Source organism: Kwoniella botswanensis, chromosome 1 (assembly GCF_036426115.1).
Source record: "Kwoniella botswanensis chromosome 1, complete sequence".
NCBI lineage: Eukaryota > Fungi > Basidiomycota > Tremellomycetes > Tremellales > Cryptococcaceae > Kwoniella > Kwoniella botswanensis.
In genome coordinates, this window is record NC_088599.1 from 7,369,402 (window position 1) to 7,383,891 (window position 14,490).

At 44.6% G+C, this 14,490-nt stretch overlaps 7 protein-coding genes across 7 annotated transcripts; 3 read left to right on the forward strand and 4 right to left on the reverse strand.

Moving 5' to 3' along the window:
- Positions 1-119: 119 nt before the first annotated feature.
- L199_002788 (uncharacterized protein) lies at positions 120-3,359 on the reverse strand (the record flags this gene model as incomplete). Its single annotated transcript, XM_064888527.1, has 10 exons — positions 120-333; positions 400-706; positions 764-974; positions 1,034-1,272; positions 1,365-1,932; positions 1,991-2,057; positions 2,117-2,394; positions 2,462-2,593; positions 2,659-2,898; positions 2,955-3,359. The coding sequence occupies 10 exons, from the start codon at positions 3,357-3,359 to the stop codon at positions 120-122; spliced, it is 2,661 nt and encodes an 886-aa protein (XP_064744599.1).
- A 297-nt stretch (positions 3,360-3,656) lies between these two features.
- Positions 3,657-4,016, reverse strand: L199_002789 (uncharacterized protein; the record flags this gene model as incomplete). Its single annotated transcript, XM_064888528.1, has 2 exons — positions 3,657-3,701; positions 3,774-4,016. 2 exons carry the CDS (start codon positions 4,014-4,016, stop codon positions 3,657-3,659), a joined length of 288 nt encoding a protein of 95 aa, XP_064744600.1.
- Positions 4,017-5,058: 1,042 nt separating this feature from the next.
- On the forward strand, positions 5,059-5,704 carry L199_002790 (60S ribosomal protein L23; the record flags this gene model as incomplete). The annotated part of the gene is made up of 4 exons (XM_064888529.1): positions 5,059-5,119; positions 5,210-5,329; positions 5,416-5,564; positions 5,657-5,704. The coding sequence occupies 4 exons, from the start codon at positions 5,059-5,061 to the stop codon at positions 5,702-5,704; spliced, it is 378 nt and encodes a 125-aa protein (XP_064744601.1).
- Positions 5,705-6,318: 614 nt separating this feature from the next.
- L199_002791 (uncharacterized protein) lies at positions 6,319-7,725 on the reverse strand (the record flags this gene model as incomplete). Its single annotated transcript, XM_064888530.1, has 6 exons — positions 6,319-6,380; positions 6,471-6,569; positions 6,632-6,694; positions 6,746-6,826; positions 6,916-7,027; positions 7,105-7,725. The coding sequence occupies 6 exons, from the start codon at positions 7,723-7,725 to the stop codon at positions 6,319-6,321; spliced, it is 1,038 nt and encodes a 345-aa protein (XP_064744602.1).
- Positions 7,726-8,158: 433 nt separating this feature from the next.
- Positions 8,159-9,844, forward strand: L199_002792 (uncharacterized protein; the record flags this gene model as incomplete). Its single annotated transcript, XM_064888531.1, has 5 exons — positions 8,159-8,615; positions 8,685-9,144; positions 9,239-9,543; positions 9,613-9,707; positions 9,764-9,844. 5 exons carry the CDS (start codon positions 8,159-8,161, stop codon positions 9,842-9,844), a joined length of 1,398 nt encoding a protein of 465 aa, XP_064744603.1.
- A 421-nt stretch (positions 9,845-10,265) lies between these two features.
- On the reverse strand, positions 10,266-11,315 carry L199_002793 (40S ribosomal protein S5; the record flags this gene model as incomplete). Its single annotated transcript, XM_064888532.1, has 5 exons — positions 10,266-10,543; positions 10,621-10,733; positions 10,807-10,882; positions 10,967-11,028; positions 11,230-11,315. 5 exons carry the CDS (start codon positions 11,313-11,315, stop codon positions 10,266-10,268), a joined length of 615 nt encoding a protein of 204 aa, XP_064744604.1.
- A 1,101-nt stretch (positions 11,316-12,416) lies between these two features.
- Positions 12,417-13,552, forward strand: L199_002794 (uncharacterized protein; the record flags this gene model as incomplete). Its single annotated transcript, XM_064888533.1, has 4 exons — positions 12,417-12,642; positions 13,115-13,249; positions 13,357-13,439; positions 13,511-13,552. 4 exons carry the CDS (start codon positions 12,417-12,419, stop codon positions 13,550-13,552), a joined length of 486 nt encoding a protein of 161 aa, XP_064744605.1.
- Positions 13,553-14,490: the final 938 nt, after the last annotated feature.

Below are 14,490 nucleotides of genomic sequence, written 5' to 3' on the forward strand. Positions count from 1 at the left end.
CAACGGACTGAGTGTATAGTGTATTATTTGATTTACAATGATTAACGGGAGAGCAAAATAGTAATCTACCACGCATCTTTACTCTAATTGTATTCTAAGCTTTAGCATACGCCCGCATACTACTGTCCCTCGACTTCACCATCACCACCAAACATCGTATCCAAACCCCCGGCATCGTCCTTGGCAGCTTCGAATACTTCGAACGCTGTTCTTTCACCTTTTTGAATTTGAGCTTTCCTATCAGCTCCACTTTTACCCAAGCCAGCTGACCATCCTTTCTGTCTCGCAAAGGCAGCAGGCGATCGATCAAGTAAGATATCTAAATCGGCATCGCTATACCATTTTTAAGTTGCCGTTAGCTAACCACATTCTGAGCTGCATGAGTTCATGGAAGTTCACCTGATGATCTTATCATCTTTGCTCACTACGTCGATCTCCTCACCATCCAGCTCTAAAAGAGCTTTTGCCATCTCCGCTGTACTTTCCACCTTAGACTTCTTACCCAACAGCACTCGCCCATTCTCATCAACGACTCTACCGAATTTACCTTGTGAGATGACTAAAGCTTCCAACTTTCGCTTGGATCCAGCTTTGGCGAGAATTTTAGTCTCGATAGTATGGGCCGAGACTAAACGGAAGATCAGGACAGGTCGAGTCTGACCAATTCGGTGTGCCCGATCTTGGGCTTGTAAATCCATCTGCGGATCTGAAACAGGATATCAGCTCTCGATTTGGGAGGACATAACACACGCAGCTGACTCACTCCAATCATTGTCGAAGAAAATTACAGTATCGGCCGCAACCAAATTGACACCTAATCCACCTGCTCTAGTCGAAAGTAAGAACAGCTTGCAAGCATCGGGTCCATCTCCACCATTATTGAAATCATGCATCTGTTCTCGCCTGGATTCTTGTGAAGTGGACCCATCGATTCGACAAACCTTGTATCCTTTATGTAAAGTCGCCCAGTCTTCCTGTAAATGGGAAAAAATTTCAGCTACTGCCCTTGTGCATAGTCCTTCAGCTGACTTACGATAACATCCAGCATAGTCGTAAACTGGGAAAACAACAGTACTTTATGTCCTCTTGCAAACAACTCGCCAAGTAATCGGTTCAATAGCAACATTTTACCGGAAGCGTTCACGAGTTCTTGGTCTACGACGTATTCATTGGTCTTGGAATCAATGGGCCAATCGAACAGGAAAGGGTGTGATGATATCTTCCTTAGTTGCATTACAAGATTCTGCAGACGCATATTATTGACACTTTTCTCTGCAACACACGAATGGTATTAGCTATCCACGACCAGTTGATCTCACTCAACTCAAAGGCTACCAGAGCCGTTGGTGGAAGAGACTACTCACTAGCTTGCTGAAGGGCCCAATCTCTGCCTATCTCAGCCGCAGACTTCTCCTTCACTCCACTAGGCTCATCCACCTTCACACCGTTCTCCAGATCTCTGATGAACTTCGAGTCATTCTCTTCGATCTTATAATTGACTCTTTCCTTTTTTCGCGATGCTCGACCGTTGGACGCCTCTGATATTGCTTCCGCTTCAGGTTGAGGTTGTTCTTCCACTTCAGCATTTTCTTCATCATTACCACCTGACTTCTTATCGATTAAGAATTGCCTGATGGATCCGGAAGCGATTGCTTGGTATATGTCTTTTTGTTGTTGAGTCAAGGGCGCGTAAAGTAGGTATTCCTTCTTGGGCGGTAGTTCCTTCTCGACATCCACCTTCAATCGACGAAGTAAGAATGGTTTGAGTATAGCATGCAGAGATGCAACGACTGATGATTTGTTGAGCAAGCCTTCGGTGGTGGACCCATTGTTCATCTCATCAAAGTTGAACCACTGCTGGAAAGAGTCTAGATCGTCGAAGATATCAGGTAGGATAAAGTTGAGCAGAGACCATAGTTCGGCAAGATTGTTCTGTACGACAGAAGATTAATCAGCTTTGTACAGATATCGTTTACTGTTGTTGACTTACATGTAGAGGTGTACCGGTCAGGATCATCCTGTTAGCACTGGTATACGATTTCAACTCCCGGATGAGCCTTAATGACCATCAGCTATACTGCAGGTCTTCGAGTTCAGTTAAGTAAAGCTGACTCACTTGCAGTCCAGATTCTTCAATCTATGTCCTTCATCTACCACGATGAACTTCCACAGAAGGCCACTGAGGAACTGCTTATCTCTCATGCAGATTTCGAAAGTGGTGATGACGATGGGGAAAGAAGAAGTATCATTCTGACCTGGTTTGAGAGCTGATCCAGTAGACTTTCGTCCCCGTTTACCTGATTTCAGTCCTCCCACTCCAGCTGCTGATGGAGGTTGTAGACGGGTTTTTCGAAGTTCAGCTCGGTATTCAGGCGTACCGTGATACATGAGTACCTAGAAAGGGGCAAATATTGTAAGCTTGATTGTTCTTGTCCACAGTATCAATCGTATGAAAGCTTACGGGTACGGATGGAGTGAATTTCTCGAACTCGGAACACCAATTGTTCAATACCGACAAGGGACACACGATGAGGAAAGGACCCCATGTACCCTTTGATCGTAAATGAGCCAAGAATGAGATGGTTTGTAAGGTCTGTGAAGAATGCAATAATGTGTCAGCTACAAACTGGACGACAATTCCGACTGCAGCTAATTTACTTTACCAAGTCCCATCTCATCAGCTAAGATACCATTCAATCCATTCTCATACAGCGAGATCATCCACTGTACTCCTGCTAGTTGATAATCACGAAGTTTGGCACCGGTGACGAGCTCTGGTTGTTTAAAGGAGTACTGCACACCATCATCTTCAGCTGCATCGGCATCGGGTTCGCCATTCGTAGCAGTCCCGTTGAGCTGTTCCTCCTTTATAGGTGTTTCTTCTTCAACCTTCACCTCCTGATTGGAATGACTGTGAGCTGACGATAATCGAATTCTAGAACCGAACAGCTCACCTTTTTATTGTCCTCTTCTTCTTCTTCTTCTACCTTAACTCTCTTCTCGCCACGTCCACCTTCGCTCCTCCTCTTTCGTTTGTTACCAGCAGCTTCTTTCTCCTGTTGCTGCTCTGCCTCTTCCACTTTGGGTTTCTTCTCTCTCATACCACCCCTCCCAGCAGTCTGAGGTTCATCAGCCTTCTTCTCCTTGTTCGCTTTCCTCACTTCAGCTCTCTGCTCAGCCTTCTTCTTCTCGATCTGCTGACGCTCCATACGTTCACCTATGATCTTGGCGTAAATAGTGGATTTGTCCAACAAGAAGGATAATCTTGCCGCTCGAGCCGCCGCCTGATACCGTTCATCGTGAGGTTTGACATCGATTGAGGGTAGGTTCGTATTGGAGTCAGGTGGTGAAGGGTACATTGTAGGTTTCCGTAATTGTTATATAGTTGTGAATCGTGTCGATTGAGTGAGAGTTCGCGAATAGTTGACAGGTGGGAACATATACGCAAGTACATGGATTGAAAGTCGTGAAGAACAAAGAATGTAAAGGAGAGAAACACAAAGGAAGGTATATATATATGGTCAGCTTCTAGACTTTAGCTGACGAGATACGAAGTACATGATGATTTCCATTTTCGACCATCCGAACCAAACAAACAGAGACCCGGATCATACATCCTTACACAACTGCGTGTAAATATGGTTGTGTACACAAAGCTACTCCTGACCTAGGTAAAGAAGTCTCCGCATCCTCCGTCTTCTCTAAGAGATCGACAAAGGATATAGATAGATATTGTTGACAGAATCGTAAAACGGAACATCCTTTCAACTCACCTGAGGATCACTTTCACCCTCCTCCTGGATCTCCTGAACGAGCTCTTCCGCATTTATCTGGTCTCCGTCCACTTCGGGCTTCGCGTCTCCATCCCCATTGACAATCTTCACTTGGTCCGTTAAGGCCGGTGAGGCAGTCCGAGGTGATACAGGCATGGAGTTGGTGACGGATGTGGTGGCGGTATGAGACAGTGAGGGTATATTTTCGGAAGAGGCTGATGAGACTGAAGTTGTAGGTGGCATATGTGATATGTGATATGTATATGATATATAGTAATGTGAGCAAGCAAGAATCGAGTTGGTAAGTGACTATCTGTACTCCTGTATGATAGTTATGGTAGGTAACGCTGTTGAATATGTTGATCAAATGAATATCAAGCTGATATCATTCTTTCATCTTTCATCCTTTTTTTTCCCAACTCTCTCTCGATCGCGAGGTCTTTCACGCCTTGATCCCAGTCTCAACATTGACTCATCCGCAGAACCCATTGACGCGTATATTACGTATTACAGGTTGAGAGCACCTTGTTCCCCTTATTCATGCCATCCCTTTATGTCAAGGATACAAGGGTGTCTATGCCACTGATATCCGAGGTATCTCCCATATCCCAAATCCCGCGAAACTCCGTTTTCAGTCTCTCACCAAAAATCTCCAATTCTTACTGTCATGTGGTTGTTGCTTGCTTGCTTGCTGCTCGTTGCTGTCGAAAAACCTTTAATTATCATCATCAAGTACAGTTTCTACCCTTCTTCATCCTTCAAATCATAAAAGACAAGTCAAGATGTCCGCCAAATGTGAGTAGCTTGTTCCGACTGGGTTCTAGGATGGGAAGGAAAGGATCAAGGACGATATGGTATATTGGTATATCGGTGGATTAGAATTAAAGTCAACGGTCAATGGTCAATGGTCAATAGTCAAGTTTAATGAGCGACGATTCGACATGATCAACATCGACAAGGCAATACGGATGGATCATCGTGAGAAGAAGAGGGTGAGATAGGATGAGAAGGGAGACAGTATCGTTAATTGAGTGTTCACGAAGATGAGAAGAAGGGAAATGGAGATATCTCAACATATCAACATAGTTCGACACACGTCCAACAAGATGATCGAAACGGATTAGATTGTTAGACCATTATACCATATACCATATCGTCCTATGCTGTCATGTCCCATCTGGATCATCTCAGGTCTCAGAGAAACATGTTCTGCTTTCCCAGAAGAGAAGACTGATATTTAACGTTGTTATCCCTTATAGCCGCCGCTGCCGGTACAAAATTCAGAATGTCTCTCGGTCTTCCTGTCGGAGCCGTTATGAACTGTGCTGATAACTCAGGTGCCAAGAGTGAGTCGATCGTATATGTCTTACCAAAACTCATAAATGAAAGTCAAAAAGAGGTGTTGTGCTGATATACGTTTCTTCTCCGTGGAATAGACCTCTACGTTATCTCAGTTGTCGGTTTCGGTGCCAGACTTAACAGACTTCCTGCTGCCGCTGCTGGTGATATGGTTATGGCTTCAGTTAAGAAGGGAAAGCCTGAACTCAGAAAGAAGGGTCAGTGGGATCCTCCAATCTTTGAATGACGGATAAGCTTGCTTGAACTGGGAAGCTGATTGACTATTGTTATACACCCATTACAGTCATGCCCGCCGTTATCTGCCGACAACGAAAACCATGGAGAAGAAGGGATGGTATCTTCCTTTACTTCGAGGATAACGCCGGTGTCATCGTTAACGCTAAAGGTGAAATGAAGGGAAGTGCCATCAACGGTCCTGTAGCCAAGGAATGTGTGAGTGTCTTTGCTGCCTAGCCTTGAACCACTTGCGACTATCTTGCTTGATCGATCTTTTACTGATCGTGTTATATTTTCAAATTGTATAGGCCGACTTGTGGCCCCGTATCGCCTCTAACGCCGGTACCGTCGTATAAGCTTGACGTTAGAAGAGTGGATCGGTGGATTATAGGTTGGAGGTTTTCTTAGGGGGTTACTTCACTTTTTGTACGATGACATGATTGAGCATGGATCATACAACCTGCACTGCAAAGAAGGTACAGATTCGTTCTCGCAGGTCTGAGAAACGATACAAACGAAGCAGTACCATATTGCAGAATACCAAATGGCTAGATCAAGAGTCTGTCACGCTCTTGTGGTCTCAAGTAGACTTGCACTGTTGGTGTTTGACTGACACTAGATTACGAGTGATCTTTCCTCACATGGATATACACATTGACATGTCTGGTATAAACGTAAAATCACGGTATATACAATATCTGGTATAATCATTTATTCAATATACTGGTTTCATTTTATTCCTATCCTGCTTCATGCCACTCTAATCACTCTCACTCTCCAATCTACTGATATTTGGCGGGAACAAGATTTTCCAAGGTACTATCTATACAAACAAGCACACTGTAAACAACGAATTCCAATCTTGATCAGCTGTCTTTCTCAGTAATCGATGATGAGAGTAATTCAGCTAAAATCAGTACTTACGTACTTGCTTCCCTCACCGACAACCTGATATCTGCATATATACCCTTCATAATCTTCTCAAACCCCATACGAACCCAGCGATACCAGCTAGATAACTAGTCCAAATCACTGCGCAAGGTCCAATATCAGTCGTCGTCCTATCTACCGTGATAAACCCAAAAGGGACTCAGAGTTGGAAGAATTTCAAAGCGGACTCACTGGATCTCTTCTTGGGGTGTCTTGCAATCGCTGTTGAAGGGAGATAAATACCAACACTGTTACAGAATATATGTGAGACCAATGGTGGGATCACTGAGCCTGTATAGCCATACCTTGTTAGAGCTGATGCGCTTTGAGGGGTTTCACGGTCGGTGACTCACCAGTCCTGAGGAAGAGGTACGAAGCAAACCATCCAAATAATGTTGTATAACCCAATTGGAATACTACACTCAAGAGTCAGCTTTCATTTTATCGGTCGTGTCGTGACAGCTCACAGCAACTCAGAACAGCATGAATGGCTGCATCTCTGGTAGAACCGTTTTTCCGATATGTCTCAAGAGCATGATGTGCATGAGCTAACACAAGAGAAGGGATAAGTTCAGCTTTGATCTTATAATTACGGTTATAATGTAAGTTGAAAAGCCATGTCTTCCTCAGTACTGACCTATTCCGAACCATAATGGTGTACCGAATACCAAAGACTTGAATGATAATCCACCTAATATCGAGACAGAGAGGATGGTAGATCGAAATACCAATTCTTCTGTTATTGGAGCCTGTCAAAATCCAAATGAGGAGTCAGTCTGTTGAGCTCATCCAACGTCATGTTTCATGGAACGAGCATTCAGCTCACCACTCCATAATTCCTCAGTTCGATCAATCCAAATTCCTTCCAACCCCTTTTCAGCCTCTGCAACAGTCCCTCTCCATAATGTCTTCCACCTACTGCAGGTAAATCGCCATCAAGGTGGAGTGAGACTAGAGGTCCAGTCATAAGTATCGGAGCCAATGTCCAAGGTAATATATTGCCTATCAATCCGACTTTTAAAGTTGGTAATCTCAATCCTAACAAGGTAAGACTCTGACCCAGACCTGCTGTGTTATTGGAAGTAGAGAGATTCTTTATTGTGAAATAAACACCCGATAGTGATAGAGCAGTGGATATGGTAACGGCTATCATGCGCTTTTTGATTGTTTCAGGATGATCCCTCGATCCTGGTTTCGGTCCAGTATCATGTTTGAATCGCAGCTCATCGATATCGGATGATATGGGTGGTATAGCAGGTGAGTTACCATCGTCCTCTTTGGGCGTAGTGGGGCAAGATGATCTCGGTGTATAGTAGGTAGGGATGAGCTTTTGTGAGATGTATAGGGATCCGACGTATGAGGATGTGAATAGGAAGGACAGAGCGTGGGATGTGGATGGTGAGATGATACCGACCAATTTGGGCGGTAGAGCGAGTGATGGGTCCATCTGATTTATAGGTGGTTCGATCTTGAGATAGTGAGGTGAGGATCGAAAGGAATGTGATGGAGACGAGGATCACAAGCACAGTCGAGTGGGTGTTGTTGGATGGGTGAGTGACAAGCACAGGCCAGGACAACAAGAGATCCGAGCGTTGATTATGATGATTATGATTTTGATTTCGATTTATGGTTATATGGTCAAGTGTTATGTAATTACGGCATGAACATTCCGGGAAACCATATTTGCCGAATACTCGTAACATCATAACTTATCTCTTGGCCTCTTTCCTTTCTCTTTCGTTCCTTCTTCGTTCATCTCAATACGAGCGTGACACAAGAACATGTTCGACATGACTAGCCATCAAGTGACCCTCACCAGCCTCGACTGATAGCCCCCTAGCAGGAACACCGGCTGTCTAACCTCTCCTCTCCAATTCACCATGTCCAGCAATTCCCCTTCCTTTTCCTCTACCCCTTCCAACCCTCTCCAGCGAGCTCACGCCCTTTCACTACAGGCATCCACCCTGGTCCGACCATCACTCGTACCCCTTGCGACACTCAACCAAGCATCGGCTTCATATCGCGAAGCTGTGGAGCTATATGAGAAAGCTCAGCAGGATGCTGAGACCAGAGGAAGCGATGAAGTAAATACCTTGAAGATGCTCGTCATACAGCATCGCAAATTGCTGAAAGATGTGGAGAGACGAATATCGAACGCTCAAAAGGATCAAACATCTACATCGGACGCACCACTTTCTCGACCCAGTATGGAAGGTGCGACCAGACCTGCTCAGAGACGATTGGTCAGCAAAAGTGCTGCTTCTTCGGCTGCGACAGGAACAACCGCAGGGATACCAAGCGGATTTGGATTATCGGGTATACCGCCATCAGGAATAGGTGAGTCATACAGTTCCCCCTGGCCATAAAGTGGGCATAGTCACATTTGACAACAACATGCTATGACAGTAAATCGTCGATCGATACCGCCTTTCTCTCTACGTCCAATCCCCAACCCATCTGCACCGACCGGTGAACCCTCCCTCTCGCCATTATATTCCTCTTCGTCCACCTCTTCTTCGACTGAAGAGTCATTCATTCATTTCGGTTCACCTCCCGAGACGCTCGACCCATTCTCGCGGTTTTGGGGTATGCTCGAAAATATGTTAGAGGAAGTTAGTGGTCCGGTCATGTTTGCCACCGCTCCTGTCGATGCTCCTGCACCTACCGCCACTGATGCCAGATCAGGGGGGAAGAAGGATGATAAGTTGAGCAGGGAAAAGACGATAACAAGGACAGGGAAGCAGAAAGAGACGGAGGAAAGCTTTTATGTAGTGAAAAATCGCAGAGACAAGACGATAAATCTCGAATCTACAGATGAAGAAGAAGAAGAAGACTTTGTTGAACGACCCAGTAGCTCGACGAACAGGTAGATACTTCTGCTTACACCTTAATTTGTCTAGTTCGGCTACTTGATCATCATGAGCGATATCTGGCTGACGCTTTACTTGATACTGGTATAGTGCACCTACCAAAACTGCCGAAGAGCTCTTACTTGAAAATGCATCCTTGAAAACTTCCCTAGACGCCTTAGCACTCCACGCAGAATCGGTGGATAATACCAACAGAACGTTGAAGAAGCAATTGGAAGAGAGGGAAAAGGGATTGAAAGTAATTATGGAGAATTTGAAGAAGGAAGCTGGTAGAGTCAAATCTGTGGTTGGACAATCGCAATTATTATCGAATTCAAGTATCACCAGATTACCTGGATTAGGGATGGTAGGTTCAACTGGAGGTGTAGGTGGGGCAGCAAAGGATGATATGACTTGTAAGCTCAAGCGGAAGTTTGGTCCCACTTGTAAGCTGACTTTTGGTTCGTGATATGTTATATGATTAGCTAAGAAACGAATAAAAGAATTGGAAGATGAAGTACGAATATTGAAAGGTGAGAACGAAAAGCAGAAAGAACAGATAGGTAGATATAAAGAACGAGTAAGCTCCCCTCTTCTCCTCGGTTTGGTGGGCGAAAGTAGCTTATGATTGTGAAGTTTGAAAAAATAAAACAGAATGCGAAAGCTAAGAAGGAAGCCAAGTTGGCTGCTACAGCTCAATCTGATGGAAACAAATAGGCATTTAGATGAAAAAGTTGAACCGTTGTATACTAGCAATTAACCATAATCTGTATATGTTGTATCTGAATAGGTTGATGGATATGTATTTTGTGACAAAGCATGTGATCATAATACATGAGTAGCAATCAGTCAGTTATGGGTTCACCTTCAATGCGCATTTGAATCAGTCGTATATCATCTTCAAGGTGGAACCAACGGACCATGTCCCAGATAGATAATTGAAAATGCAAAGCAAGCCTTCATCACATCCACATCCTAGGCTATGATACCTAATCCTCCTCCATGATCGTAGATCACTATCATCAACACTATTATTTCTCCATTCCATCCCTTGATCCTATAATAGTCCAACGATAATAACCTAAAACCAATCTATCCAACCCATCCAACAAATAACCAAATGAAAGCGAAAATTAAATTATCGGTTAGATTTGGCTACTCGTTCAAGTTCATCCTTCTTCTTGATAGCGTAAGAGTTTGAAGAACCCTTGGCGGCGTTGACGAGTTCGTCGGCGAGACATTCGGAAACGGATTTGGAGTTTTTGAAAGCTGATTCTCTGGTACCGACGGTCAACAAAGAGACGGCTTGGTTAACCCTTCTCAAAGGTGATACATCGACGGCTTGTCTTCGGACGGTACCTTGAGATCCGATTCGGGTGGAGTCTTCTCGAGGACCAGTGTTGACGATAGCATCGACTATAATAACAAAAACAAAAACAAGCATCAGTCATACTGATTCGGATCTGAATGATGTGGAGGAAAATCGGACCCACCTAAAACTTGGATAGGGTTTTGTTCAGTGACGAGGTGGATGATCTCAAAGGCGTGTTGGACGATTCGAACAGCCATGATTTTTTTACCGTTGTTTCTACCGTTCATCATGAGGCTATGTGAAAAATGCTCCAAGTTAACGGATGTGCTCCCGAGTACCATAATATCCTTCCGACAGCACGACTCACGCGTTAACAAGTCTCTCAACGATGGGCATTCGTCCCTTGGCGAATTGCTTCTTGGCATATCGACCAGCGGTGTGGGCTATAATTTGACGGATATATGATCAGCATCTACATGCCATAACTGAGTGATGTTTGTAAGAGATAAGAGGAATATGATACTCACGAACGTAAACAGCGTGGTTGACGTTGATGTAATCGGTAAGAGAGATATCTTTAACCTCAACACTACATCAGATAAACGGTATCAGCATATTACTCTCTTTGTATCCTTCCAACCATCGATATAGCATGTTCCTCGTTGATTCCCGTTCCACCATTTCCTCAATATACTATCCACCACACATCGTTCGCCTCCTCTCCGTCACATTCAATGCCCTATTGTCCACTCCTCTGTCCTCCTGAAGAATAAAGAACACTATCACTCACCCCTCGGAATCCCACTTTCCGAAAAGCTTGACAGATCCCTCTGAAGCTACTTTGGCAACATCGTTTGGAAGAGTTTGAAGAGCCATTTTGTACTGCCTATTCTTTTCCTTTTTTCTAAGTCAAAATCCTTCTGAATCGATTTCGTTGCTGGAGAAGAAGAAATACCGAGTCGGAAGGGTCGACTTGTGTAGTTTTGGTGATAGCTTAAAGGCCTTGATGGATGAGATACACTTGGCTCTGATTGCACTTGCACAAATCGATAAAGGCCAAACCTCGAACTGACACTCACACTGACTGACACTGTCGAGACTGACCGAAGCTTGAATCTTCAATCGATGAGAACGGCTATTTACGGCGTTATTTGCTCAGCCAGGAGAAGCGAAATAAGAAAGCAGAATTAGTGGCGCGCATCTTAAGACCGATTCTTAAGACCGATGACTTAATACGTAAGCGTCACAAACAGGTCCTTACCAATCGGCCATCACCGCTTCTACCCCGTTCATGAGCAAGTATGTCGGCCTGCTGAAGAACGACGGAATATCAGATCTCAGTATTGAAAGTACATGATGTGCCAGCTGGCACATACTACTGCAGTAGTATGCTATGGTTTGTGAGTAGCTAGCTGTATGCTGCATTCCATGGTTCTCCATACTGTGAGAAGAGCAGGATAGCTAGTCTAGTGAAGCAGAGTGACGGTATGTCTCGCGACTAGTCAACATGCTTAGCATCACAGCCATCCGAGCCGGTGTCCAGCAGCAGTGTAAGAAGTTTGAAATGCCTCTGCTATTTACATCACATCTCCCGTGACATTCAACTGGTGATTAAAGCATGCATTCTGATTGCTCAACTGGAATCGAGGTCCGCGTATGTAGAGCATAACACCCATTCGGAAGGATTCGGGAACCAATCAAGGAATGTTATATGTGTGCCTACGATCCGGAGTTTTACGAAACGCCGTTGTTAGCGTCCCACGTATTCTGGATGAGGCATTTGCATCTCTACTATACACTCCACCTCATAGGGCAAAGGGCAAAAACATCCATCCTCCCTTACTCTCCCCTCTCGCTCATGGGTGCAGATGATTTATCGTTAATTCTTACAACATCCTGATTTACAGTCTTATCTTGTCTTGTTGTACAAAAAGAAATCAATTCTCACTCCCCACTCAGCTTCTGTGCCCATCCAACATGTCCATCCTCCGAGCTCGTTCCGTTGTCGCTCCTCTCTCCAAGAGATTCGCATCTACCATCTCCGTTCAATCGACCTCTTCAAACCTTAGCGGTGGTTCTTTAGGTAACATCGAAGCTTCATGGAAAGGTTTGAGCGCAGAGAACCAATATGAGATCTATCAACAACTCGAACAAATCCAAAAGAAGGACTGGAAAGAATTGACCCTCGATGAGAAGAAAGCTGGTAAGTCATAGTCATCATCCTCTCTCCTGCAATGTCAAATGGGGAAAACGCGTATATCATCAAATTGTAATTGGACAAATTCATATCCGGCTCCTTCCGGGTCGGAGGATCATCATGTTTTGGGATCATCATCAACATTGATCTTCAAGAGAAATTGAATTTGGATGCATGGAGATACCGGAGGAGCAAGAGAAGGTGTAGGACGTGCATAGAGATGAGAATTTGGCATGCTTCATGGATAGATGAAGCGACGCAGGGCTGCTTGCACTTCCCTGGACTCCACTTATCTTTCCCACGCTATCGATTGGTCGTGCTCCATGATCTCAACCTGTCTGAACAATCACGTAGAGCTTATGCTGACTATGAATTTCGCTTCGCTGCTCTCTCTTCCGCTCCGTCTCCTCATTCAACCCATCACCTTGTCCATACCATCTAACTCCCGTCATATTTCCTGATCCTCTTCGACCCATAGCTTACTTTGTCGCTTTCGGTCCTCACGGTCCCCGAACACCCGTCAACGAGAAAGGCCACGGTATCAAGGTCTTTGCCGGTGTGCTTGCTGCCGTCGGTGCCGCTTACGGTACCTTCTTATTCGCTCGAAGTCAAGGTGAGCAACATACTACATTTCCTGCAGTCTTAGACTCCTTGCCGGTCGGATCGGTCAGCCTTTGGTATGACTCGAGCGCTGACATCTACGTTTTTTCCCTTCTACAGCCCCTCCTCCTCCCGCTACTATGACCCCAGAATACCAAGACAAGATGACAGAATACATGAGAAGCCAAAACATGAACCCTATCGTGAGTGACCGAGATGATCCTTAATCAGACTGACTGGAAGCTGACCGACGCATATTCTTATCATCTGCTAGTCCGGTGTTTCCGCCGACCCAAAGAAAACCATGAGACAATAGATTTTTCTATAATGCTCTATAACATATCCGGATGGAACGCATGGATGTTAATTAAGCTTTGCACTGGTGTCGCATACATGGTCAACTCTTTATCCGGGATTGTTTTATCCTCGAACGTTATCAGAGAGGGCAGGTCACTTTGCATGGTTGAGATCCCGGTTGTTCAAGTGGCATCAACCAAAGAGTATCGATCGGTCAATGATGGATCGATACGGGTGCTCCTTTGCATCGAGCACCTTGATACCTTGCCTTTATCACCTTGGTAAGACATATAGGATCCTTCTTCGTCCTTCAAAATACTGACTGAGTCGGCTAACGAGACTATCCACCACGCATGGTCATGGACTATCAAATGAGACAATCATGCTTAATTCGCCGAGTAACGTAATATGCAAGTACTAACGTAAATCGTATCGAGGCTAAGTCGATAGTCGCAACGATAACTTGCATCACGCATCTTGTCCGGCGTTGATGACTGAGAAACTTCAGGGGTGATTGACCATCATAGGGGCTCTGCACTCCATGTCTAGGAAGAACAAAGGATAGTCTCGAGATCTTTCATTTGAAGTATAACCTTATCAAGGTCGAATCCGACTTAGGTCTGACACCCCATGTGAGCTGAATTAAAGTCTCCATTTCCGTTATATATACATCATCACTGCCTTTTCGATTTGCCCCTTTCATCTCATCTCATCGGTTATCATTAGCTCCTTACAGACGATTGTACGAACCCGAATGTCTGGACATGGCAAACATGAATCTTTCTTCACCAACCTTTCATGTGGTATCAATCTTCCTAATCATGACCGATTATCATGTTTATCATACCGATCTTTTAAGATTCCCAGCGCGGAAGAAGAGATATTGACACACCTCAGTTACATTGTTTGCTGACATTGGGTTTACCCCTACTCCCTAAGGAGGGAGGGTTAATCATT